The 27,130-nt window shown below is 41.4% G+C and overlaps 1 protein-coding gene across 4 annotated transcripts in view; it reads left to right on the top strand.

Moving 5' to 3' along the window:
- The window catches only part of TMEM131L (transmembrane 131 like), a 164,146-nt gene that overhangs the window by 48,391 nt on the left and 88,625 nt on the right, over window positions 1–27,130 (top strand). For 3 of the 4 annotated variants that reach the window (XM_074993152.1, XM_074993151.1, XM_074993154.1), the window contains exons 4-7: window positions 21,900–21,968; window positions 23,236–23,359; window positions 24,477–24,593; window positions 26,736–26,846. In XM_074993152.1, the coding sequence (XP_074849253.1) occupies window positions 21,900–21,968; window positions 23,236–23,359; window positions 24,477–24,593; window positions 26,736–26,846 (421 nt within the window). The remainder of the gene's footprint in view (window positions 1–21,899; window positions 21,969–23,235; window positions 23,360–24,476; window positions 24,594–26,735; window positions 26,847–27,130) is intronic. The other variant, XM_074993153.1, reaches the window with a different exon arrangement.

Below are 27,130 nucleotides of genomic sequence, written 5' to 3'. Positions count from 1 at the left end.
TCGTAATGTTCAACCTGGACCTTTCCAACCACAACTTGAGACCATTGTTCTGTGTTCTGCCATCCGTGACCACTGTGAACAGCCTATCTCCAGCCTCTTTGCAGCCTCCCTTCAGTAAGTTGAAGGCTGTTATCAAGTCCCTGGTCAGTCTTCTCTTCTGCAGACTAAACAGTCCCAATTCCCTCAACCTTTCTTCATAAGTCATGTGCTCCAGCTCCCTAATTATTTTGGTCACCCTCCACTGGACCCCCTCCAGTGCATCCACATCCTTCCTATAAATGGGGGCCCAGAACTGGACACTGTACTCCAGATGCGGCCTCACCAAAGCCGAATAAAGAGGAATAACCACTTCTCTGGATCTACTGGCAACGCTCCTTTTGGTATAACCTAATATGCCATTAACTTTCTTGGCTGCAACAGCACACTGTTGACTCATGTCCAGCTTCTCGTCCACTACAACTCACAGATCATTTTCTGCAAAACTACTACTGAGCCAGTCAGACCCCAGCCTGTAACAATGCTTGGGATTCTTCTGGCCCAAGTGCAGGACTCTGCACTTGCCCTTACTGAACCTCAGCAGATTTCTTGCAGCCCAGTCTTCCAATTTGTCTAAGTCAATCTGGACCCTATCCCTACCCTCCAGCATATCTACCTCTCCCCCTAGCTTAGTGTCATCCGCAAACTTGCTGAGGGTGCAATCCAGTCCCTCATCCAGGTCACTGATAAACATGTTGAACAGAACAGGACCCAGAACCGAACCTTGGGGCACTCCACTGGAAACCAGCTGCTGTCCCGACATCGAGCGTTGATCACTACCCACTGGGCCCAACCTTCTAGCCAGCTTTCTATCTATCTTACCCTCCATTTATCCAATACACATTCCTTTAACTTGCTTACAAGAATACTGTGGGAGACCGTATCAAAAGCTTTGCTAAAGTCCAGATAAATCACATCCATTGATTTTCCACTATCCACAGAGCCAGTTATCTCATCGTAGATACTAATCAGATTGGTCAGGCATGACTTGCCCTTCATGAATCCATGCTGACTATTCCTGATCACTCTCCCCTCCTCCAAGTGCCTCAAAATGACTTCCTTGAGGAGCCCCTCCATGATTTTTCCAGGGACTGATGTAAGACTGACCGGCCTATAGTTCCCTGGATCATCCTTCTTCCCTTTTTTAAAGATGGGCACTACATTTGCCTTTTTCCAATCATCTGGGATCTCTCCCAGTCTCCACAACTTTTCAAAGATAACATCCAAGGGCTCGTCAACAACATACACCAACTCCCTCCGAACCCTAGGATGAATTAGGTCCGGGCCCATCGATTTATGTACATTTAGCTTTTTTAGATAGCCCCAAACCTGTTCTTTCCCCACCAGAGGCTGTCCGCCTTCATCCCACTATGCATCACTTATCGCATTAGTCCGGGAGCTGTCTTTGTCCATGAAGACAGAGGCAAAGAAAGCATTAAGTACTTCAGCTTTCCCTACATCATCTGTCACTGGGTTACCTCCTTCATCCAGTAGGGGCCCCACGCCCTCTCTGATCACCTTCTTCATGTTAACATGCCTGTAGAAACTTTTCTTGTTATCCTTCACATTCCTCGCCAGTGGTAATTCCGGTTGTGCTTTCGCCTTCCGGATAACTGCCCTACATTCTCAAGCCATACTTTTATACCCCTCCCTAGACATCTGTCCCAGTTTCCACTTTTTGTGCCTGTTTTCCAAGGATTTCCCCATTAAGCCAGTCTGGTTTCCTACCATATTTACTTCTCTTGCTGCGCATCGGGACAGTTTCTTTCTGCGCCTTCAGTAGGGCTTCCTTAAAATACTGCCAGTTTTCCTGGACTCCTTTTCCCTTCATGGTAGCATCCCAGGGGATTCTGCCCATCAGGTTCCTGAAGGAGTCAAAGTCTGCTTTTCTGAAGTTCAGGTTATGTAATTTGCTGCTCTCTTTCCTTCCTTTGGTCAGAATCCTGAAGTCTACCACCTCATGATCACTGCTTCCCAGGTTGTCCCCCACCTCTACCTTCCCTGTTAGTTCCTCCCTGTTTGTAAGCAGCAGGTCGAGCTGCGCATGACCTCTGATCGGGTCCTTCAGCGCTTGTACCAAGAGGTGATCCCCAACATTCTCTAGAAATTTCCTGGACTGCTTGTGTACCGCTGAGTTGTGTCGACAAAACTGTAGTGCAGACACTGCCATTGTGTGGTTAATTTTGCAGATACATAGTTGTGATTAGCAAAGTTTTGTCCTTATTCAGCTGATCTGGTCTGTATAGATCTGTAGTCCGACTTGATTCTTTTTCCCCAGTTTTTGCCCATAACTGCTATGGTGCAGTAAATGTTCTGTTCCTAAATTTAGAGTAGAATATACTTCTGTATTGCAATTGTAATGCAGGGACAAATATCTCAGCTTACAAAACAGAAATCTGTACTGGGGCAGGAATACAGGAAAGTGGTGGTGTGGAGCCAGGGTGAAGAAGTGGCAGCAAACGACAAGGCGGGGTGTTCTGGGCCCAGGACTCTCCTAGGGTTGGCCCTGGTTGATTGCATTGCCAGTCTGCGGCAAACACAGGGCATGCATGTAGCAGTGCACAAAATGCACTCTTGTACATTTTAATAATGTTAATAATTTAGACTAGTGCTCAGCAACCTTTATCACCTCATGGAACACTTGAGCACTAATTATAATTTCACAGCACACCCAATATATAACCCAGTCTCCCTCCAGAATCCGGGACCTCAAGCTCCCCACTATAACCCAATCCTTCCACCCCTTCCTCGGAGCCAGGCATCCCTAGAATCCCCCCTCACCCCCCCCCCCCCCCCCCGTCCAGTTCTAACTCAATTCTGATGACTTCCCAAAGCTGCTGCCACCACAGCCACCACCCCTGAGCTGCTGCCACCACCACCCCCGCACATTTCTCCCACCAAGCAGCGGGGCACGTACGCAGAGTGGTAGATGGCACACCTGGCACGCAGCTCTGAGGCACACGGAGCACTGTTTTTCTGCACGCTAGTTGAGGATGCTGGTTTAGACTACAGTTAGGCTAGCATGGATTCCGATCTTTATCCAGGGTTCTGTTATTTCAATGAGATTTGCATGGTTAGAGGTAAATGCTCCTGGAGTCTGATGTAGGATCGTGGCCTCTCTGGGTTGATATTTAAAATATAAAATAAAATAAACGGTGTGGAAGAAAAAGGATGAAAGCCCAAATTTTGTATTTAGCTCTATGTTGCCCATGGGAAAATTCAGCTAATTTTGCTTTCTTTGTTTCGGAACAGAGTTGGAATTACTAGATTCTAAAGAAGGTGAGGTCTTGATGCATTACCCTCCTGTGGTATTTTCACTGAACTAACCTCAAGGTATCCAAAGCTGACTTCTGGGAGAAGCAGTAATTTTTATATATTAGCATGAAGTTATTCTATACAAGTATAAACTTATTAACTCTTCAGATCAGAATGTCTGAGTCTGGAAGCTAAACTCTGGGGGTTGGCATCTCAGCCACGGTATAGATGAGTTTTTGAAGCAAAAGTAATGGAAGACATTTTGTTCGCAAGTCTGTGGAAGAGAGTTTGTTTGATACGGCTCTGCTTTATTTCATAGCAGTGGATTGCAATATTCAGTGCCTTACAAGAATTGGTTCTGTGAACTATTACCCACAATGTATACTCTATGCTGATTTCAAAAGAACCCAGGTATATCTGTAAGGATTTGGTGAATTTCTGCACTGACCATTGTAACTTGACTAATCGTGATAATGTAATCACTTAATTTTTTGCCAAATATTTTTGATTTGTGCTGGTGTAAATTTTTTCATACTGTGTATTTGTATTTTTTAACAGTGGAATTTATAAATCGTAACAAATGCAGTGGCGCTTAGAGGAGGTCAAGAATATACTAGAAAAGGGCTTCTTCCTATTATGAACAGAAGTGCCGAGTGATGTGAAGCAGGCTTGTAAGCGACATATTAAAAAAGACGGATCTAGAAAAGTTCTCCCAGTCCCTTATCTCTGTAGTGCCCTGATATTAAAGTGGTTGACTTACTTTGGGTCAGGATGTGGAAATGATAATAGCATGCAGCATTCAGGATTTCCTCTTTCTGTGAATAGAAAAAAAAGGGGGTGTACTTGGGAGTATAATAGGGAGCGGTAAGCTGTATGTGTTACATATAAAGAATAAAAACTTGATTTAAAGGTAGCTATTACTTTTATATTGGAATATATACTAGATGTAAACACATACAGTCAGGAAACAGTTAATATGTATCAAGAAATAATATTGCATTTTGTAATGGATCAAAACAGTGTAATATTATTATGCTCCCTGGTGCACTATTTACTGTAAAATGCTATATATCAAGGCCTGTATGAGGAAAGCTCTTTGAATTTCTGTAGAAGATCACAACTGCAAAGAAAGTCTTAGTAGGATTACAGATATAAATTAATGTATTTGTAGTATGATAGTCCAATGGGTTATTGTACAAAAATAAAAATAAGCTTGATTAAGCCACTTTAAACTTTGCTAGAGGAGCAAAGATGACATAACTGCATTTGAAAAAATATGTCAATGAAGTGCTGGGTGTGGGGGAGAAGATTTTGGACCAGGGCTGCAGGGAGCATCGCTACTACTATTTTTTTTTCATATATATATTTGTGATTTTATCTCCTTTTTCGTCTTTCTGTCATTCCCCTTCCTCAGCACCCCCCCCACCCTTAAGATTCCACAGAGACTCTTGCAGAGAAAGAATATCACTGTGTTCATGCATAATAGCACTTTCTGCTGACTCCTGTTAAGACTAAATTTGAGCAGGGTTATGTAACCATAGTCAATTTCAACTCTGCAGCAGTGCTGCAGGTAAAGTAAAAATAGGCAAAAGTGTACTGCTATTCTTTCTCTGTAGATTTTTATTTTAAATTCTGCAATTACAGAAATACTATGTAATGATATGAAGGGTGGAGTGCTGTTAGAAACCTTATGTTTTTTACATGGAGTAGTCTGCACATACCTCCAAATTTTGTATATAGTTTCCTCTATTGGAGAAGAGAATTAGTTTTAATAATCAAAGAAAGCTATAGCAGCTATACATTTTTTCTAATAAAAATGCTGTTTCCGTAGCATTAAGAAAATTGGAATTGTGGTGGTCATTTTTTTCTCTAGCGTATATTTTTGTGAAATGAATTTTGGAAAAAGACAGCTGTATATTTGCTTAAGCTTTCACTAGAGACAATCTGTTCCCACTGTTCTTTAGGACTGTGAAATGCTTCTCTGCTTGGGTCTATCTGCATAACATATTGCAGTGTTTGCTTTCATGTAGTTTACATAACTTTAGACTCTGCTCATCCTGATATGATATAAATAGCTGTGTGTAGTTTTGCATACCTGTTTTCATTCTGTGTTTTCACGTTGTTCTTTAAAACAAAAACAGATGTAGAGATATACTTGGCATTCTTTATTAGCTAATGCATCAATGTAATTAAAACAGTGGTTTTTAAGGTCTGAGTGAAACACACAAAAAGGCAGGAAATGCAAAGTCCAGGCTGAAGCTCACCACTTCTGTGTCAAACAGCTGTGGCTGGGTGTTGCATCTCATATGACATGTGAAATCACCCAGTGTTCTGTGGGCCTGGACGGTATCCAGCTGTCTGAATACTGTATACCCTCGAGATACACAGAACCAGTTTGTGCATGTCTCAGGTTAACATGACTGCTGCCCCTGACAGGAGCTGGAAACCGCTTCTGTTAGTGGTGGCAGCCACGAGTCAGGCTGCTGTCCCTGACTGGAGTGAGGAAACCTGACTGTTGCCACCCCTGACAGGAGTGGTTTCCACTAGCTGGAGCCAGGAAACTGACCAATGCTGCTGCCCTGGTCAGTTTCCCCTCTCTGCAAGCACAAGGGAGCCCTGAGCCAGGCTGCTGCATGGTTCCCAGCTCCCTGCCACTTGGGAACCCAGGAAACTGACCAGCTGGTCAGTTTCCCAGGTCCCCCAAGAGGCAGGGAGAGGGGAAGCAGGCTGCCCACTGGTTCTCAGGTCCCTGCACTCTGGGAGCCAGGAAACTGACCAGCCCTGGTGGGCTGGACACTTTCCCAGCTTCTGCAACCCTGGGGGAGCAGGGAACCAGACTGCAGCCTGGTTCCCATCTCCCCTTGACTTGCATGAAAATTGAAGTTATGTGGTGGTTACAGAAATACAACCCCCATGTAACTCAAGTGTTTACTGTATAGTCTTGGGGGAATAAGCTAGTCAGTGTTTGAGTCTGTAAGTCTTGGCTCTAGATTTTCTGTCATTTGTTTAGTTTCCCTTTTTTAGCTAGTGTCCCTTTTTATGTTAATTTCAGAGAAGGAGGGAAAAGAGAGAGGGGAGTGAACTTTGTGAGGACTTTAATGTTTCCCAGATATATTTATAAAGTATTCTCATGATCCATTGAGGTGTATAATAAAGACCTGCACATGGGTGTTTTCCTGGGTCTGTACCCTTTCATGGTAAAAAAAAAAAGAAATTGAAAGGCCTGGATTATCATAAAGCAACAGCAAAAATCATCTGCAGGAAGATTATAAGTGTTAATAATTAAATAAGTTAGGCTTATCACCTGGTTATAGAACTTTTAAGTCCTTTTTTGCTGACTTGTTCTGAGTTAGCTTAGCATGACTTGTGTGAAGATGGAAATTTTGGTTGCAGCTGAAGAAAGAAAAAGGAAATGGTTGGGTGTAATGATAGTTAACAAGAATGTAACTTCCTATTACTGAGTTTAGCAGGCCCATTGTATTTCCTGTCAATAACCTCCCCCATTCTTTCAAGAGAGGAGCTTGTTTGCTATACTTAAGAAGAATATTAAAATGCACTTATACATGGAAGTGAAATGTTTGAAGTAGAGCTGCCCCAAAAGAGCTGTTCTATATTTTACGTGGAAAAAGTTTTACATAAACTGTGCTGGTGAAAGACAGCTGGTCAACCCTACTTATGTCTTTAGGAAAACTGTGGCAGAACTTTGTAATGTAATGACTAGATGTTTAAACTTTCCCTGTTTTTCCTGTACACTTGTGTTTGTTGTATTGTTCAAGAGAGCAGCATGAACAAAATCAGTGGTTATTTTGTCATTATTCTTTGGCTCTTTTTACACTAGAGGTCAAAGCATGTTGGCAGAACTGGGTTTAATAACAGCGGTTATCTGAAACAGAAAGATGGCTAAATAATGTTGAAATGTGTTAGATTTTGGTTTACAAAAACGTATGTAGACCCTGACTAAGTACAGTCTGGTCAGTGATTTGATTACTAATTCTGTTTCATTAAGAATATATTTTCCTGTGTATTTCACAAGGATGTTGTGCACTTTGGCTAATTTTTGTGAATTTTGGATAAAGAGGTAATACCAAAATTCAAAGTATTAAGATCCACAAGCAGAATGTCTTGCACAGATTTTTAACCTGAGAAGGGTGAATGCTAACACAGTAGAAGTATATTTTGTGAACAGTACGTACTTCACTGCAGAAGAGGCCCTCCACCAGTTGTCTGACATTTTCAGTTATCCTACTATTGGTTGGTCCCAATTATGTCAGACAATTGAGATTTTTCTGTGGTACGAAATTCTGCAGAACTGGGCCAGCATTTTCAAAGTTCATGAATAGACTGACTTGTCATGGCACGGAGCATTGGGAAGCTGTCAGTGGAACCCATGGGAGTAGGGAGTGCTCAGCATTTTTCAGAATTGGATCAAGTTAGTTGTTTGTTTTTACATGTACCCAGGTTTAAGTATTTTGATGTGAAACACTTTCTACGTGAATAACTATCCCGACTTAACTTTTCAGAATTAACATTGGTTTTGGGAGGCACAGCCTGAGTCACTAAGGTGTCAGAGTGCTGAAACCTCAGCTGTTCAAAACTCATGAATTGAACCCCTTTCACTCTCAAATCAGGCCAATTGTTTTAAAACACTTTTTTTTTTTTTTTTTTTGTCTTCTGGTTTCTGAGCCACAGCCACGAGGCCTGGAAACTTTTTAAAGTGAAAGTTAAGATTCTCCCAACAATCTCATTACTACTGCAGTAAGTGTAGGAGAAAATGCTAAATATTGCAAAACTCCTGATAAAATTACAAGTATTGGTTAAATTGAATGGATTTGTTTTACCCTGATAAGAAAATAAACATGCTTAAAAAAATAAGATGGCCAATACTTTAAATAATTAAATAAATAAAATTATTAAATTATTATTTATTAGTAGTATTAATTTTTTATTTTTCAATTTTTTAAAAAATAATAAAACGTTAAATAAATAAAAAGAAATTTAGAAAATATTCCAACTTTATCGCATGAAAGTTCCTATTTTATGAGCACTTGCTTTTTCCTCCTTAATGCTATAGATTAAGTTACAAAAACGACTTAACCCTGTGTAGACAAAAATGAAGTCAGGCTTCCAGCGTTGCATTTGCGTGAAGGCCTGCTGGCAGCGAGATGATGATGTTGCAGAGGAAATTGTTAGATGGGTGTTCTAAATTAATGGGTCCAATTTAAGCCCCAGAGATGACTAAGTATCCAATTTCCTAAAGTATTCTTTTATTTGAGTATCAAAACTGACCTTACTTTTGCCAACAATTATTTGTGTCCAATGAATAGTTCACGTTAAAAAATAGTAGGTTTTGAAAATCTACTAAACTATTTGAAGAACGATAAATAAACATTTTTTGGATGTTGGAAACTTTTTTAGAAACTCTATTTCTTTGCCTAAGTAGTCTGTCTATTCAAACCCTTAAATTACTTATTTTCATTCTAATTTGTTACAATTTTCTTATATTTTAGGGTCCAGTTGTTAGAAGCGAAGTTGACAAAAATCAGTGATTTAAAAACACATTTTTAAATTTGAAATTGACAATGTATTTTAAGGCACCTACACTTAGTATAATTTATCAGTATAATATTAGGGGGCTGTATCCCCTGTTCTCTATGCTCACCAATCTCCCTCTCTTCCTAGATGGTCAGGGAGCTGTGTGATAGACACATTTATGTGATGAGGTTATTCTGTTGCCTGGGAGGAAATTTAAAAAAAAATAGAGAGATAATTTAAATGTAAAACAAATATCCAAGCAATACATGTTTTCTGCCAAAGTTTTTGAGAGTGACAACAGTGTTTCTCAATCTTCCTTATAAAGTTCCCTTAAAAAAATTGTTCCCCCAGGACCCACAATTTTCAGACATCTATATAATATATAACTTATAAATTTGTTTTTATATATCTATATAGATATAAACTCAGATTAAAAATAAATATATAATATGTGGTTCAGTGTCCTCCCCTTCCCCCAGGAGCAGCCAGGTACCCCCAGCCCACTGCTCTAATCCAATCCCCTTCCCCTCCTCCAGAGCCAGACACCCTCAGCCCCCATCTTACCCCATCCTCCTCTCCCTCCTCCCCCAACCCACACTCACTTCCTTTTGCAGGAGGCAGCTAGTTCTATGTGGTTCTTTGCTGGCTACCTGTTTCTTCTAGTGGCTGCGCCAGGTTGCCCATGCAAAGTGGCGGGGCTGAGAGCTGGAAGCAAAGGGTGATTCTTTCTTGGAGTGGTGCGAATACTGGGAATGGGCGGGGGGCCACACACCCCTCAGTGTGGGAAACCATGGTGTAGGCACTTCTGACATCAGTGGAGGGTGTTTTTTTGTGAACATAATTAATCCACATCTCTGAGAAGCAGTAGCTAGTTTTCTGGGAGAATTTTTCGTTGACTTGGCTGTGTCTATGCTGTGGGTTGATTTGACCTGACCACAGCACTCGGGGCGTGAAGTTTCTCACAGCCTTGATCTATAAAGGTAGGTTGGTTTACACTTCCAAGTGCGATCGGACCTGAGAGCCCTTGTTCTGAAGACATTATAGCAGGAGCAGGCAAAATACTGCCCATGGGCCAGATCCGGCCTGTCCAATATTTCTGTCCAGCCCCCTGTGACTGACAGCAGTTTACAGGAGCTGTCAGTCTTTGGCTCTGGAGCTGCATATGGCTCTTTGGCTGCCCCCTTGTGATCTTCAGGCTGCTAAGAGTCCCACAGCACAGCTGGACTCTTCCTAGACTGCCTGCATGCCATTGCCCCACTCTGCTCACAAAAGTGGCTGGCTGCTGCTGGCACATCTCTTGTGTGTTCCCCTGGTTGAGGGAGGTGGCTTTCTCAGCACCATCCCCACTGCTCCCATTGGCTGAAAATCAGCTACTGGTAGCCCTGGGGGAGGGGTGTTTACATTTTCAGGCTGTGCACAGAGACCCGCTACCCTTGTCTCCCAAGAGGTGCACAGAGACATGCCGGGAACAGCCAGCTGTTTGTAGGAGCAGTGTGGGGCAGTGACGCATGCAGGCAGTCTTCCTGAGCCCTCCTGCACTGCTGGCTGGGAGCCACCTGTGGTAAGTGCCTCCCAGCCAGAGCCTGCACTTCTCACACCTCAACCTCTGCCCCAGGTCAGAACCCCCTCTGACCCAAACTTCCTCCCAGAGCCACCAGCCCACCCTATTCCTGCATCCCAGTACCCTGCTCCAGCTTGGAGTTCTTTCCTGCACCTGGACTCTGTGCACGTCCTCCCTTTGTGTGGTAGAAATGCGCAGCCTGGAATGACTTACCAGCATTTGTGGAGTGGACCTCCTGCAAAAATTACTGCCAATCCTGCATTGCAGTCTTGTGCAAAGTATAGAAGTGAGTTTGTGTTATAGTATTAACAATCCTAAGAATTCAGAAGTCAGGGGTTTACCCCCTCCCCCTCCAAAAAAGAATCATGAGATGTTAAGAGGGATGCTCTAACAAATTCTATGGTGGGGTGCTGAGAGCCATTGACCCACACTGTGCACCCTGTATGGAAACCACCTCAAGCCACCTATGGATGTTAAAAATAACTCAGACATTAGCTAAGTTCTTTTCATTTCCTTTCTTGCATTTGAGTTTTTAGAACTCACATTTTCAAGCTTGTCCTGTTTTTCTCTGCCCTCATATCTCCCAATGCCAGGGGCTCTGTGTGCCTCCCTGTAACCTATCAGTTACCCCGTCTACTGCATGTTGGGTCTCTGCAGGACTCCCTTCCCCATACTATTGTCCCACATTCATCACTTCTATGCAAGGGGCTTTGAGCATCCTGTATTCACCAAAATCAGCAGGGTTCTGCCCACTGATGCTCACACGTTCCCTGAAAAGCTGGAACTCATTGGATCCAAGGTGCAAAAGCTAGTGTGTTGCAGAAAGACCAAAAGAAAAAAACAAAAAACTTCAGGTTGAAAGTAAGGCCTCATTACATTCATCCACTTACTTAATGCATTGACACTCACCAATTTTATAAAACAACAAGAAGTCCTGTGGCACCTTATAGACTAAGAGATATTTTGGAGCATAAGCTTTCGTGGGCAAAGAAGGAATTTGAGATCTTAAAATAGCTGGAAACATGGTTTGTTTTTATTTTTAACAAGGCTTTATTCCCCCTTTGATGTTTCAGTGTTTCCAGTATTATTTTTCATGGAAGCCTCATGTGCTTTTTGAGGCATGTGATTTTTGTCCAGAAGAGAAATTGGCATAATTTGAGATGAATCCATTACTGAGGCTAAGTTCTTTTTAAAAAGAGGATAACATTAAAAAAAAAAGAGTTTTGTTAACAGTGTCATATTCCAAAAACTGCCAGAGGTGAAACTTATTGGAATCATAGAAATGCAGGACTGGAAGGGACCTTAATAGGCCACCTTGTCCAGTGTCCTGCGTATAGGCTGAACTAATTATTATGGACCATCCCTGTCATATGTTTTTAGAGGATTTTAAAAACAGATCAGACAGAAGTTATCACCCTAGATAATTTTGTCTAGCGCTTAACTACCCTTATGGTTTGGAAGTTTTTCTTAATGTCTAAGCTAAATCTCCCTTTCTGCACTGAAAGTCCATTTCTTCTTGTAGTGTTCTCAGGGGATAAGGAGAAAAATGTATTGTCCTCTTCTTTTATGTACTTGAAGACTGTTATCATGTCTTCCCTCAGGCTTTTCTTTTCCAGACTAAATAAACGCAATTGTGACAATCTTTTCATAGTAAGTCATGTAATATAGATCTTTACTTTTTTTGGTGCTGTCATCAACAATTCTGCAGTTTATCCACACCTTTGTGGAAGTGTGGTGCCCAGAATTGGACATAATACTCCAGTTGAGGTCCTGTGTGTGACTTACAATTCTCCCATAACAGAATGGTATTTGCTTTTGTTTCGCCTCAACCATATTACATTGTTGGCTCATATTCCTCGGCAGTCATGTCCCGTTTTGAATTGGTATTTCTCAATTGATTAGTTCTTCTTCAGTGTAGTACTTTGCATTTGTCCGTCTTGGATTTTTATCCTATTTATTTTCGATCATTTCTTCAGTGCGCCCAAGTCATTCTGAATTCTGATCCCATCCTCCAAAGCACTTGCAACCCTCCCAGCTTGATATCACCCACAACTGCAAGTGTACATTCTGTGCCACTATCCAAATAATTTAAAAAGCTATTGAGTAGAATAAGACACAGGGCAGATCCCTGTGAAACCCTACGTCGCGTGTCCTTTCAGCTTGATTTTGATAACTACTCTCTGTGTCCAGTTTTCCAACCAGTTCTGCACTCGCCTTGTAGTACATTCATTTGGCCACATTTCCTAATTTGGTTATGAGAAGGTCACATGAGACAGTATCAGAAGTCTTACTAACGTTGAAATATGTCATTTGCTATTTCTCTTCTATCCACAATGCTTGTTACCGTATCAGAGAAGGATATTAAGTTGGTTTGTCATGGTTTATTCTTGACAAATCCATGTTCACTTTTCATCACTACAGGTGGAACCTCTGTAATTTGACACTCTCTTGTCTGGCATCATCTGTAATCCAGTTTGATTCTAGTTAGCTGGACAGCCACTTGTGGGTGCGGCCAAGTTTCCCCTGGTCCCGTAAAGTTGATTTCCAGCTGCCAGTCCTAGTTCTAGCTGTAATTTACCCCTGTGCACAGGATAAGAATTTGTAACTTGAGGTTTGTTGAGGGAAGATGAGGAGAAGCTAGTGGAAACGGTGCAGGTGCAAATGAGGAAAGGAAGCGGTACGGACTGATTATGAACATTGTTAAAAACAAAAACAATGGTATTTGGAGATAAGGAATTAGGAAGGAAGATCAGTTTAGATGGGATTGACCTAGAGAACATAGGGAAGTTCAGTATCTGGGGAGCAACATAACATGTAATCTAGACTGTAAGAAGGAAATAGCTGCTAGACAAGTGAAAGTAAGAGCAAGTTTGAAGGAGATGGATAAGATCTGGAAAAGCAAAGTGATTAGCTTAGGAATGAAGCTGAGCATCTTGAAAACTTGAGTGTTCAGCAGCATGTTGTACTGATGTGAGACATGGGTGGTAATGAAAGATTAGAAGAGAAGAATATTGGCATTCAAGAGGAGTTGTTATAGAAAGATCCTGAGAATAGGATGAGTGCAGAAAGTCACCAGTAGGGAATTCTATAGGAAGGTACAGCCGAAAGAGAACCTGCTGCAGAAGGTTATACAACAGAAGTTACAGCTATTCGGGCATATATGCAGAATGAACGATGAATGAAAAATCAAGACCCTGGTATTCGGCATAATGAATGGTTTGAACAGGAGAGTCAGACCCCACAGAAGATGGGTAGATGATGTAGTAGATTGGTGCGAGTCTAAAGAAACTAAGCCACCCTGCACTGGACAGGGAAAGATGGAAGGAAGTAGTGAGAGAGGCATGAGACACCAATGGGCACAGATCCCATGGTTATTGATGACGATGATGTCTTTTAAGAGCCCAGTAAGCAGTGGAAGAGTTGGTAATGCTGATAGACAATATTGACCTCCCATGGTCCGGCAAATTCTCTTATGGGGCACTGGTCAGGTCCTGAGGGTGCCAAACTAGAGAGGTTCTCCAAGTACTTATTTCTCATTGCTTGCCAAATGATTGTGTGCATGTTTCCTCTGTCATCTTTCTGAAATGAAGCTTGTGGGTCCATAATTACCCAGGTTGTTGTTTATTTCCCTTTTTATATGTAGGTATTCTGTTTCCCCTTTTCCAGTCCTTTGGAAACACTTCTGTCATCTACAAGTTCTCTAAGATACAGGGGTCCTTGTTATAAGACCCTTCACTATAGGTCATTTCACATATAAGTTGCTAATTTAGGAAAGCAGATTCATTATAAGTCGCACTGATCTGTACTTAAGTTGTTTAGGGGCCAAGAGACCAAAAGCCAGGAATGTAGCAGAGCTTTGTGATTGCTGGATGGCAGGCATGATAGTGCAGGGGCCCTGGAAGTGAGTCATGGGGGACTGGTGGGGGGCTGGCAGGGAGCCAGGGGAGTTGTGGGGACAGGCGGGAAGCTGCAAGTGTTATGCTTATAAGAAGCATACAGGATATTTTCAGAGGGATAAGGCAGAATGCTATGTTTATTGCAAACACAGCATCGTGATATTATATGCATATAGTATACTTAGTTTACTTACAGGCATACCCATACATACACATACGCACACTGTCTTTTGGTTGCTTATAGTTGCCCAAAGTTGCTCACTTTAATCCATTGGCCAGATGGATTAGATGTGTTCAGCCAGGTTCTTTTTATCCGGATCAATGCTCCAATGTTGACAAGATGAGAATAATGCAATCTTGTAGTGGTGCACACATCTTTTGTAGCGTTTAGTCAATAGTCCTGGTTCTGTCCCACTGCCCCAGGCACGATGAATCACCAATCCAATGGCAGATGGGATTGATCCTTTTCCACTGCCCCAGGTTTCTGTGTGACTCATCATCTACGGATGGGACTTAATCTTCCTCCTTGGGTGGGTCACTGCTATAGAGTTCCGTTCTCATTGTCCTTCAGCCACCAAGTCTTTGTTGTCCAGACAGGTCGGCTTGAGAGGGTAGCTTGGTAAGCATCCACATTCACACTTCCAGATGGATCTCTCACACACCTATCTTCACACAGAGACAGAACAAGGTTTAAAAGCTAATACATCAGAGCATATTTCTCAAAATGGAGTTTTAGACACAAAGTGTCTTATGAATATAAAAGAACAAATATAAAGGATAATACAAAGGTACAAAGTAGCATAAAATAACAAATCTGAAGAGTAACACAAAACTATGTGGCCTATTACAAAGACACAGGGTGGTACAGAGATGCATAGTAATACAAAGTTTCCAGTAAAAGATACAATACGGTCTAGTGTTGCTACACAGGGAGCTAGCAGGGAGCAGTGGGGACTGGCAGGCAGCTGTTTTATCCTTTTGTATTTATTTATGGGTGTATCTTATTTATATTTATTTATGTATGTATTCTATTTATTTATTTCTATTCTATTTCTATTTATTTTTTGTGAGTTATAGGTAAATTATATTCAGTTATGAAATCAGTCTTTCAAAAGCTGCAATGCATGTGAATAGGAGACATTCTTTAATAAATAACATCAAACTGTGCTTTTTCTCACACCTGTTTTAAGAACAGTGCACACAATGATTTGTACCAGTTAGAAAGTTGTTACCCCCCATGTCCAGGCTTTACCTGCCTCAGCCCCCAAACCTTACCCCCATCCCCAGGACTAACCTCCCTGAATCCCAACCTCCCTCCCCTGCCCCCAGGCTTAACCCCTCTGAACCCCAACCTCCCCACCACTCCACAGGCTTAACTTGCCTCAGAGCGTGCAGTTCTCCATCAGCCATGGCCAGCACCTGCCCCCCACCCCCCACTGCTGCCTGCCATTTCCTCCTCCTCCTCAGCACGGCTGCACAGCTCTGGCAGGGACAGGCTAGGGCAAGCTCCCCACATCTCAACTGCTGGCTTAGACTTCCACCCACATGGGGTGGCTCCCTGCCCAACTGACTTTCTCTGCCAGGCTCCCTACCACAGTTGACTGCTGAGAGGCTCTGGCTGCTGCTGCTTAAAAAACAAAACTAAATTCAGTTGGTTTAATGGCAGACAACTAAATTTAGATTTTTGTTTAAGTGGTGGCAGCCTCCAGAGCCTCATGGGGAGTCAGTGGAAGCAGCTCTCAGACGCAAATGGCTCCTTAAAGAGTCACATGCAGCTCCAGAGCTGCAGGCTGCCAAACCCTGGTGAAATGTATGTCATTCAGGGTTTGGACTGTTAACACTGCTGAGTGACATAAGTGGTAATGTCAGTATGTCCTTAATCATCTAATGATTGCTAACCTTGCTGCATTTTCCATTCAGTTCTCATGGAGGAATGGACCTACCCTTTATTTTGTGGTCATCTTGCGTCCAGTATATTTATAAAATGTTTCTTTGTTGGCCTTTATGTCTCTAGTGAGTTTAATCTCATTTTGTGCCTTAGCTTTTATCATTTTGTGTGTGTGTGTGTGTGTGTGTTCGTTCACCCTTTTTGTAATTTGACCTAGTTACCTAGTTTCCACATTTTTTTAATATCTTTTGTGAGTTTCAGGAATTTGAAAATCTCCTGGTTAAGCCAGGGAGTGATATCTTGCCGTATTTCCTATTTTGATACCTATTGGGATAGTTTGCTGTTGTGTGTTTATTAACGTCTGTTTAAAAAATTGTCAGCTCTCCTGAATTATTTTTCCTTATACTTGCTTCCCACAGAATTTTACCTTCTAATGCACTTTATGCCAATTTCTACCTTCTTGAAGTCCATCGTTTTTATTTTGTTGTTTTCCTTCCTGTAGCTCCTTAGAATTATGAACTTGCATTTCATGAACAGTTTCACTCAAGTTGCCTTCCGCCTTCATATCTCAACTAGTCTGTCCTTATTTGTCAGAACCAAATCCACAGTAGTCTCTCCCTTAGTTGTTCTCCCCAGATTTGTAATAAATAAATGAAGTTGTCTCTAAGGCATTCCAAGAACGTATTGAATAATCTGTACCCTGCTATGATGTTTTCCTAAGAGATGTCTGAGTAGTTGAGTCCCTCATCACTGGCAAGCCTTGTGCTTGGAATTATTTTGTTAGTTGTTTAATAAAAGCTTCATCCAGTTCTTCTTTCTGGTTAAATGGTCTATAGTAGACCCCTTACTATGATGTCAATTTTTTTTTGTTTAATTTTTGTTTTTATCCCTTTTAAATCTTATCCAGAGACTTTTAGCAAGTCAGCTTCCAAATTTCATCTTGACCTCTGTCCGAGAGTATGCATCTTTTGATGTACAAAACACCACCTCCCCTTTTTCCCCCCTGTTGATTTTGAACAAGCCATACTATGCTACATTAAAATTCCAATCATATGAATTATCCCACCAAATGTATGTGATGCCAGTTATGTCTTAATTTGATTATTCGCTGGTATGTCCAGTTCTTTCTGTTTATACTTTTGCATGAGCAGACAGATATCTGAGACAGTGGTTTTCAACCTGTTGCCCATGGACCCTGCAGATTATGTCTAAGGGGTCTGTGAGAGGTAATTATGAAAATAAAGTTTCAAATTCCAGAAAACACGTTCCATTTGACCAATCAAAAATACGTGAATATCCCACAAATCACAGAAGTGTTGATATTACCAGCACCTGCCCTCCATTTAGCGTCATTTCTTACACTGCATCAAATGTAAGGTGTAACTGTATCGTGAATGTAAATGTAAGGTGTCACTTCCTACCTCGAGCTGCCATCAAAGTGATGAAGTTCAGAAAGGTATCTGGACTAGATGGAATCCCTGTCAGAGTCTTCAAAGAAGGTGGGCCAGAGCTCCACAAACAACTCCACCCCCTGATTCTCAAGATCTGGGATAGGGAGCAGATGCTGCGAGATTTCAGAGACACGCTGATTGTCAGCCTCTTCAAGGAGGGTGACAAATAAGACTGGAAACTATTGTGGCGTCTCTGTCCTGGCAACAGCAGAGAAAATCTTAGCTCGAATCCTTGGAAACTGATTCCTGTCACTCTCATCAGAAATTCTGCCATGACCTCAGTGTGTTTTCCAGCCATTCTGAGGAACAGCAGACATGGTCTTCACCACCCAGCGACTGCAAGAAAAATGTGAACAAAAAGCCAGATCTGATACATGAGTTTAATTGACCTGACTAAATCATTCAACTCAGTCAATCGTAGTGCTCTGTGGACCATCCTCTCAAAGTTTGGCTGCCCCCAAAAAATTAATTAGCATCTTGAGGCTGCTTCACGACAGCATGACTGCCACAGTATTGAGCAACAATATTGAGGTCAAAATGGGAGTCAAACAAGGCTGCGTCATTGCCCTATCACTGTTGGGCATCTTCACCACTATGGCCCTTCACCTCATTGATGGCTAGCTTCCAGATGGTGTGAAGATTGTCTATAGAATGAACAGGAAGCTTTTCAAGCTCAAGAGGCTGAAGGCTAAAAGCAAGACCTCCACAACCTCCATCATGGAGCTCCATTAAGCTGATGACAATATGGTTGCTGCTCTTTCTCTTTCAGCCCTTCAGACCATCCTAAGTGCCTTTGCTGAAGCATAAAGGGTCTCAGGTTCACACTGATTATGAAAAACACCAAGGTGCTCCACCAACCCCTGCTGAAGGGACGATTTCATGTACTTTATATTAAAGTCAATGGAGAACTGCTTGAAAATGTGGAGCACTTCCCAGACCTTGGGAGTCATCTTTCCACTAAAGTTGACATTGATGTGGAAATCCAGCATTGTCTGAGCCGTGCAAGTTCAGAAACTGGGACATCTATCGCAAGACAAAGCCCCTTTTTTTACCATGCGGTGGTGGGTCCAGTGCTACTATACGCATGTGAAACCTGGCAACATACAAGCATCATTTGAGGGCACTTGAACAATATCATCAACACTGCCTCAGGAGAATCCTAATATCTCTTGGGAGGATAAGCGCATGAACACCAGCATCCTGGAAGAGTTGAAGATAACCAGCATTGAAGCCATTATCGGTCATCAGTAACTGCTTTGGACTGGTCATGTGTTTCCGATGTCTGATCAATGGCTCTCAAAACAGATTCTGTTTTCTGAGTTGGAGGAAGGACACAGGAGCATTGGGGGGCCAGTGCAAGCGATATGAGGACATGCTAAGGCACACATCAAAAAGTGCAGCATTAGTGTCCACACTTGGAAGAACCTTGCCCAAGGCCGTCCCCCATGGAGAAAGGTAATCTGTGAGGGGCTGGCCCAGTTTTAGAAGTCCTGCTGCAGTGCAGATGAGGAGAGGCAGAGAAGAAAAGAACATCAAAAAGTGCTCCACACCCCTCGAACAGCCCCTTCTGTGATATGTTCTGTGGCTTCAGAATGGGGCTGATCAGCCATCAGTGAACTCATAAATAGGAGGGTGACATGAAGACTGAGTGACTGCTAAACAGCATTAAATGCCGTGCTGTGCATGTGGAAATTTAGAAAATTATTGAAGAATAACATTACAGAAGTTGGTCTGAAGAAGTGGGTCTGTCCCACGAAAACTCACCTAATAAACTATTTAGCTAGTCTTTAAAGTGCTACTTGACTGCTTTTTGTTTTGATAGTGTATAGACTAGCACGGCTTCCTCTCTTACTATTACAGAAGTGAATTTTGGAATGGCTGGACAATTCATTGTTCGTCTATGTACCAATGAATCTATTTATTTAGCTAAGAAAGGTCACCATCCTCTCTTCCACATTGCTGACAATGATGATTGTAGGTGGTAACAGCTAGATTGATGATTGTAGCAGCTAGGTTATTTATATTAAAAGTCCCAAACCATGAAGGTGTGGACCTAGCAAAAGTAACAATGGTATTGTTATCAATACCACCATCCTTCTGCTTCCTTCTCTGCCCCCTTTGATACTCACTTGGTGTATTTTGTCTGGAATCTGGTAGTGCTTTGTTGCACAGACTGTCTGTCTCTTTGTACAGGTTGTGACATGCGATGACCTCGTGTGCTCTAGTGGTACAGTAAGAACTATTGATTCTGATGGTAATGGTATTTGCAGATTTCCATCTCTGAGCCCAATCTATTTAAAAGCTGCAACAGTTAAAATCACCTAATTCCCAGTACCGTTTCAGGTATTTGAGTGCCTCAGGATGGTGTTACTTTTTCTCTAGCTGCACTTTCTGATGAGTACCTCTCTTCTGCCCTGTGTGTATGAGCGTGGTCACAGACTGTGACAAAGGCCTTGTCTACATTGGCTGTGGTGTTTGTTTAGGGTGTGTATAGCCACTGAAGAGAAAAGCAAGGTGTTGCTACAGTGTAGTGTGTAAGCTAAGTGCAGCAAACAATGTCTCTTCCTTTCCCAGCCCAGGGACCTGCTGAAACCTTCCTGTCTGCCTTCCACCGTCAGAGCTTTTCCGTGCTGCCGGAGTCTTTCCCTGTGGCGTTGATCACATTGGATACTGCAGAGGAAAAAAAGCAGCGTAGGCATGAGAGGCGCTGCTTGGGCATATGCAGAGTGCATACCCTAAAGCAGGGTCGGGAACCTGCGGCTCCAGGTTGCATGCAGTTTGCTTTGAGAGCTGCCACCACTGACTCCATGTGCAGCTCCAGAGGCTGCTGCCGCTTAAAGCCCACTGTTAAAACCACATCTAGGTTTTTTGTTGCATGGTGGCAGCCTTCAGTGCCTCTGAGCAGTCACCTATGGCAAAGGGGAAGCCAGCAGGGCCGGGAGCCGCTCGCATGCTCCAAGTGGGCAGAAGTCAGCCTGCAGGAGAGCTGGGAGGGAGGGGCAGCCGAGCCTGCCCTGCCAGAGCTGCGTAGCCGCGTGCAGAAGGAGGCGGCAGGGAAGAGCCATTGGGGGGAAGGTGAGGGCTGTGGAAGAGCAGTGGTAGTGCATGGAATTTACCTGCTGAGGCAGGTAAGTCCTGGGGCTGACAGGGTTAAACCTGGGGTTGGGTCTGAAGAGGTTAAACGGGGGTAGGAGATGGGTTTGTGGGATGCGGAGCAAAGCTTGGGGGCAGGGGGTGGATTTGGGGGCTGAGGCGAGTTAAGCCTGGAGATGGAGGTAACTTAACTTTCTAACTGGTACAAATCATTGTGTGTGCACTGTGCTCAAAATAGGGGAGACAGAGGGTCCGGTTTGGTGTTGTTTATTAAGCACTGTCTCGTATTCACGTGCATCACGGCTCTTGAAGGATTGATTTTGCAACTGTATTTGGAAACATGGCTCTTCTCGCTGTTTGGGTTGCAGACCTCTGCCCTAAAGTTTTTACTTGCCTAACCATCACCAGCTGCACTGCTATTTATACCTCGCTTTGGAGGACTGGACGAAAGGGCTTGCAGTGTCTGTACTGTGCATGTTGCTGTAACTTTAGAACTAGTTGAAAGCATTATCAACAGTAAGGAACATTTCTAAGGCCTGTTTAATGCTGTGCACATAGCTATTGTAGACGAAGCCCCAGGGCCACTACCTGCTTTCATTACCATATTTAAACCTGTTAAAAAGCCTAAACAGTGATGAAAATGGGTCCAGACCCGGCATCCTTGTCTCTGCTGGACCTGTAACTGGCAGCTTACGATATGTGAGAACTGGTGAGAATTTTTGTTTGCAAACTTCCCTAGTGTAGAAAAGAGTAAACTAACATCTGTGGCAGGCGTTATTTGGTTATTTCGTCAATGTGCCTTTGGGGAAGAGATGTTAATGCAATATCTGTTAACCCAAGATTTGCAACTGGAACTGATTATGGATATTGTAAACATGGTGTTACAGTCCTTGTGGTGATTTCATCCACATTCTCTTCTGAACAAAAGCAGTATTTTAGCCTGAGCAATCCTTTCACCTGCAGCGATCCCTTAGCTTAGAAATCTTGTACAAGTGTGGCTAGTGCTGCTCTCCACAGGGATTTGTGAAAAGCCATGGAACAGTGTGTTCAGGAGGTAAAATTAGGAGAGCATGTCAGTATTAGCACACTAGTAAGACGAGTGTCATGTTGTGTGTGTTAGGTAGCAGGCTGCCTCATTTTCAAAATAGCATGTCAACAATTATTCATCATTCTTTTTTCTTTTTCAGCTTCTCAGCGGAGATACCTGATGGGAAGGCCTTACATTTTCATCCTTCAGTTCTGCATTTTGGAATGCAGTGAGTATCTTAGATTATTTCTCTTTAATTAATAATGTGAGGTGCTATCATATGGGGGCAAGTTTGGAATGAAAGAGCATTAGCCCAAATCATTCCTTGCTATGGGAGAACTTACAAGAACTTACAAAGTTAGGAAATCATCAGAGTGAGCTCCCTAGAAATACTCTAAGCACGTGGTCCTCCTGACAGCTGCCTAGCAGTGTTACACCAAACAAGTCCTGGTGAAAATACAGACACCCTTGTATGCTAGCCATTTGACTGTTCCTGTCCCATTGGTGTAGCCAGGGCAGTGTTAACTAAGAGATTTATTTTTTTTCCAGAAAAAAAGAGTGGTGTAGACAAGGTGTGTAGGTACTCTGCTCTTTTTGCTCCTACATCACAAAAAATATGACTCAACCCTGTGACTGCAAATTAAACTGTAAATTTCTTGGGTGTGAGGAACATTGAGTATGGGGGGGTGGGTTTAGTTGTAAATGGTAGCTTTGAGATTTGGAATGAGAACATGTGACATTAAAAGGAGGATGGGCCACTGAGACAGAAAACCTGGAGTAATCAGTATTTGTAGGTGATTCCTATAGGTGTACTAAATGCTTTCCTGTCTTTGGATGGTCTCTTAATGAGGTAAGTTGCCTTTATAGCTCTGAGCATGGACTCGTTACAGGACAAGATGAACACTTAAAATAAATGAACTCTCATTAAACCAGATACATTGGTAGCATCTGTAAGGGTTTCTTTACAACTTCAGTTTTGGCTAGAGGAAAACTTTTACAGAGTGATTAGCAGCTTTATCCCATCAATTACCAGCAAGCACAATTCCCTTGTGAGGTCAAGGAATGTTCCCGAAGAAGCACAGACTGTCTGCATCGGAAACAGCTTTCAAACTTATTACCAAAAATATATGGCGTAAGAAATCATTTTGTCAACAGACCAAGCAAGGCTTTGCTTCTCTTACTCATAATTTATTAGTTTCCTCAAAAATCTCTACCCAGTAAGTTTAAAAAAAAAACAAAACCCAATCACAAATTGTTAGTGACACTAGGTGGTTTTTGCTACATGTAACTGATTGATTATGTTTCAATGTTGTTTATTTTTTCTTTATATTTCTAATGGGTCAACTTGTGGGTTGTGTAAGCTTAAAATATGTTAAGTCGGTACATGGTTCCATGTCAAAATGTTTTAATAACACGAGAATTTGTTCTTATTTTTTCTTACAAATTACCAGTGTTTATAAAATCAGTAAAGCTTTCTGTTTTTTTCCCCCCATTAGGTCACTTGGACTTCCCAGATCTAAAATGCTGTATGCTTACAACCCTAGTAGGGATAGAGAAGTTGTAGTGAATTCAGTGTTTACAGCTAATAGACATTTTCATGTGTCTCCTGTTCATAGCAGGGTGAGTGTCAATGTACTCTTGGAAACTATGCAGTGGCGGCATGCCAAACCTTCATGTTTATTTTGGCCTAATGTTTCTGTTCTGTGCTCCTTTTCCACGCTTTTTCTCACTCCCCCCAACTCATTCTTTCTCTGTATTTGTTAGCTTGTGCTTTTGTTTCGCTGATACCTGAACAGGTAAGGAGAAGAATCCAAACTCCTACAGTTCAGGAGGCTCACTTTATGATAGCTCAGAAAGGAAAGATTTTGTCGTTAAGATGTTTTTAAATCTCTCTATATTATGTGTACCATGGTGCTTCTCTAGTGTTTAGAAGTTCACAGGCCTGGATCTTTTTATAGCTTTGTATTCTCACTCTCATGAGTATAGTCCTGGAGGTTCTTTGTAAGGGCAATTTACAATAAACTGCTTTTTAATGATTTTTGGATTGCAGTTACAAAACTAAGAAGCTTCAGAACAATTGTTTAACTAAAACTCTGTGAAGCTTAAGAACACTTAAAATTTGTAAAAAATATACTTCAGAGATCACAATTGGACAAAACCTGGATTTCACCCTCTTCTGGTATGCTGATATTTCTTCCCATTTGTTTATATCCAGTCAACGTTTTGTCTAGGGCTGGATGATGAACAGTTCAGAAAACAAGCTTGAATTTGCTCACATAAATGGGGAAGAGTTAGGATATACTAGACATAAACTTTGTCCTGTTTTTATGATTTAGGCCCAGATTTGATTGCCAAACTCTATGCCCGATGTTAACTCTGACTCAGTTCACTAAGCATTATATAGCTCATGCATTCAGTTCACTGTTCACTTTATAGCTTCTGCTTAACTCCAGAGGATCGATTGTTGGGCTAACAAGGCTTCGGACATTGGTACTATGGACTGCTAAGTGTCCTCTTGACTATTTGATATCCTAAAAATTCTGGGCTCAACATTGCACATTGCTGAGTGCTCTCAGCACTTTTATTGGGAGTGTAGCACCTGGCAGGATGGAGCCCTGCATTTGTGAGGTTCATACATCTGGATTCATATGTAGAAAGATCAGAAGATAAGCAATGTCAAAGGAAACGGGCTGCAATTCACTTTATTGAGCAGCAGGCTTTTATGTTGTCTCTGTAGGTGATTCCAGCAATGGGAAAAATTTCTTTCAGAGTCCTCTTTCTGCCAACAGAGGAAGGCAATATTGAAAGTTCATTATTTATAAATACCTCATCTCATGGATTACTTTCATATCAGGTAACTTTTTGATTGACTTGTGCTTTAAAAATTACCTCCAAAAACCAGTAACTTAAAAAAGTCAACTTTGAAAATATGTTGAATTCCTAGCATAACGAGGATACAAAGAGCAAAGTTTGTTGTAGATTAAGGCACTGATCCTACAAACACTTAGGTATGTGTTTGTGTCATGACTGGGACTACTCTTGCTAATCCAATTAAGCACATGTATGTATGTAGGGTCTGTGACCAGATGGGGGTCTATGTCCAGCTGCCATAAATAGCAGCTTTTACACTGTGTGTGGCAGAATGGCATGTACTGTGCTGGGATGCACATGTATTAGAAGTGTTTAGGAAACAGACTGAGTCCCATGTAAGTGGTATTTGAGTTGGACTGAGGTTCTGTTATGTATAGATGCAGTATAGTCACACAGAGTGGAAGGGGTAAGTTGTAGTAGTTTTAAGCTTCTTGGGTGCTCCTACACTAGGAATTAACTTCAATGTTAACTTTGAAGTTAGACACTACCTGGAAGTAGCCAGCAGAGAGTCTACACATGTTTTCCTTCACTTCAAAGTTACCTTAGAAATAGGAGCCCAACTTCGAAGTCCTTATTCCATTCTTGGGAATGGAGTAGTGCCCTACTTTGAAGTTTAACTTCGAAGTAGGGTGTGTGTAGACATTCTACTTTGAAGTTGTATTTCCATGTTACTTTTGTAGTATAGACATAGCCCTTGAAAAATGAAAGGATAAGTGATGTTTGGTGACTTGAAGACACCTCTTAATCTGGTTACCCGAAGATTCACAGTATATTTCTTAAGTTATTGGACATTAAAACATTTTTGAAGCGGTTATTACTCATTTGCTCTTTTTTCTGCTTTTTTATATTGAGTTAAATTATTAAATTTAATTATTACATGTTTAAATTTAAATTTTCTTTCATTATTTTAAAAAGGCCACCAACTTGAATCACATGTTCACTCTGTCATCCTGAGCCTGCTGTAGGGAAAAAAAAAAATCTCAAAATGAGATACAGATCAACTACATTGATCTACATTCCTGTAGATATATGGGACTGGTAGAGTCTCCAAAATGTGGTTGGGATTGTTTTAGGGAAGCTATAAGAACAATATATTGATCTATGATCTCGCTTTTATGTCCATCTTCTCTTCCCATTCACTCAGCTTATTGCTATTCATACATCTCATTTCACCTTGTCCTTTTATGGATCAGTTGTAGGAAGACGTTTTATAAAATGACCAGTCATTTCACTCGCCACTTTTGCCTTCTGTGGTCCATGAAGGTTTTGGTGTCACTGCTATACAGGTTAGATGACACTGTAAATACCTTATTGAAAAATAATCAGCAGAATCTTCCTTAAAAAGCAGTCCTTGATAATAGTGCATAGGGTTTTGCTAGGTAGAGAAAAAATTCAACTCTTACAGTTTTATGGACCTCTCCCATGTGTGTTTGTTCCATTCTTAGTTTCTCTGCAGATTTTAAGATTGTTTTAAAAGGTCTTAATCTGTTGTGAAGATGCAGATATATATTGCATGTGGATTACTACTGCTCTGTTAATACAGTTTTGCGGAAAACAGTACTCAACCATAGAACAGTAGTAAAAGTATGAATTCACTCATTCTACATGCTGTTCTTCTCAATGGTCTATGAACAACAAAGATTACACAATATATTTTACAGATGATGTTGAATTTTTAAAACACATTTCGTTTTTTGCTTCTGTCTATGTAAAGAAGGCGTGAAATGTGTGTTCTCCAAATGTTCTTTTTGTCAGAAGCGCTGTTAGCTGGAGGTGTCTGATATCATGGCCCAGTTCATAGGATTCAGCCACATATATGATGTATCTACTACCATTGACGGAAAGAGAGTTTGCTATTTTTTAATTGTTTGGAGACACTCAGGTATTACATTGATGGGTACCTTTCATTAGGGATATATAACACTGACTGAATGCACAAAGGAAAATGTAATTACTTTTTAGAATGGATCTCTCTGTACTTAAATGCTGAGTTAACTTTTGTTTTCAAATTGTAATTTTAAAAACTATTTCATTTTCTTGGAGTCTTACTAAAATATTGAAGTCTCATTGTGTGTAACAATTACCTAAATATAAAATTCTGGAATAATGTACTGTTTTACAACAGGTATTTGGAATGGGATCCATGGGAACCTCTCCAGAAAATTCTAACAAACAGCTAATGAATATTTGTTTACTGCTTCCACGTATCCAGAACATCCAGATTTCCCAAACACTGGTACGGTATTAATTTTTTGAGGGGGAAAAAATAATAATCTTAAATGCATGAGTGTACATTTTATTTTCAGGTATGCAAATGAAAATGTAAAATAAAAGTGTTTACTTGTGTTGCTAACAAATGAATTATTTTTCAAATTTGTTTTCAATTTGCACCACTTGAGAGAGTGTGTTTTTTGTTTTTATTTTTAAAATTTTTGCACTTTGTTTGAAGGTTAATCTCACTTTGTATTAGTACAGTTTAAACCTTTCTCGTCCGGCACCCTCAGGATCTGCCCAGTGCCG

Source organism: Carettochelys insculpta, chromosome 4 (assembly GCF_033958435.1).
Source record: "Carettochelys insculpta isolate YL-2023 chromosome 4, ASM3395843v1, whole genome shotgun sequence".
Lineage (NCBI taxonomy): Eukaryota > Metazoa > Chordata > Testudines > Carettochelyidae > Carettochelys > Carettochelys insculpta.
Note: the sequence above shows the minus strand (reverse complement) of the source record. Positions and strands in the feature narration are given on the sequence as shown.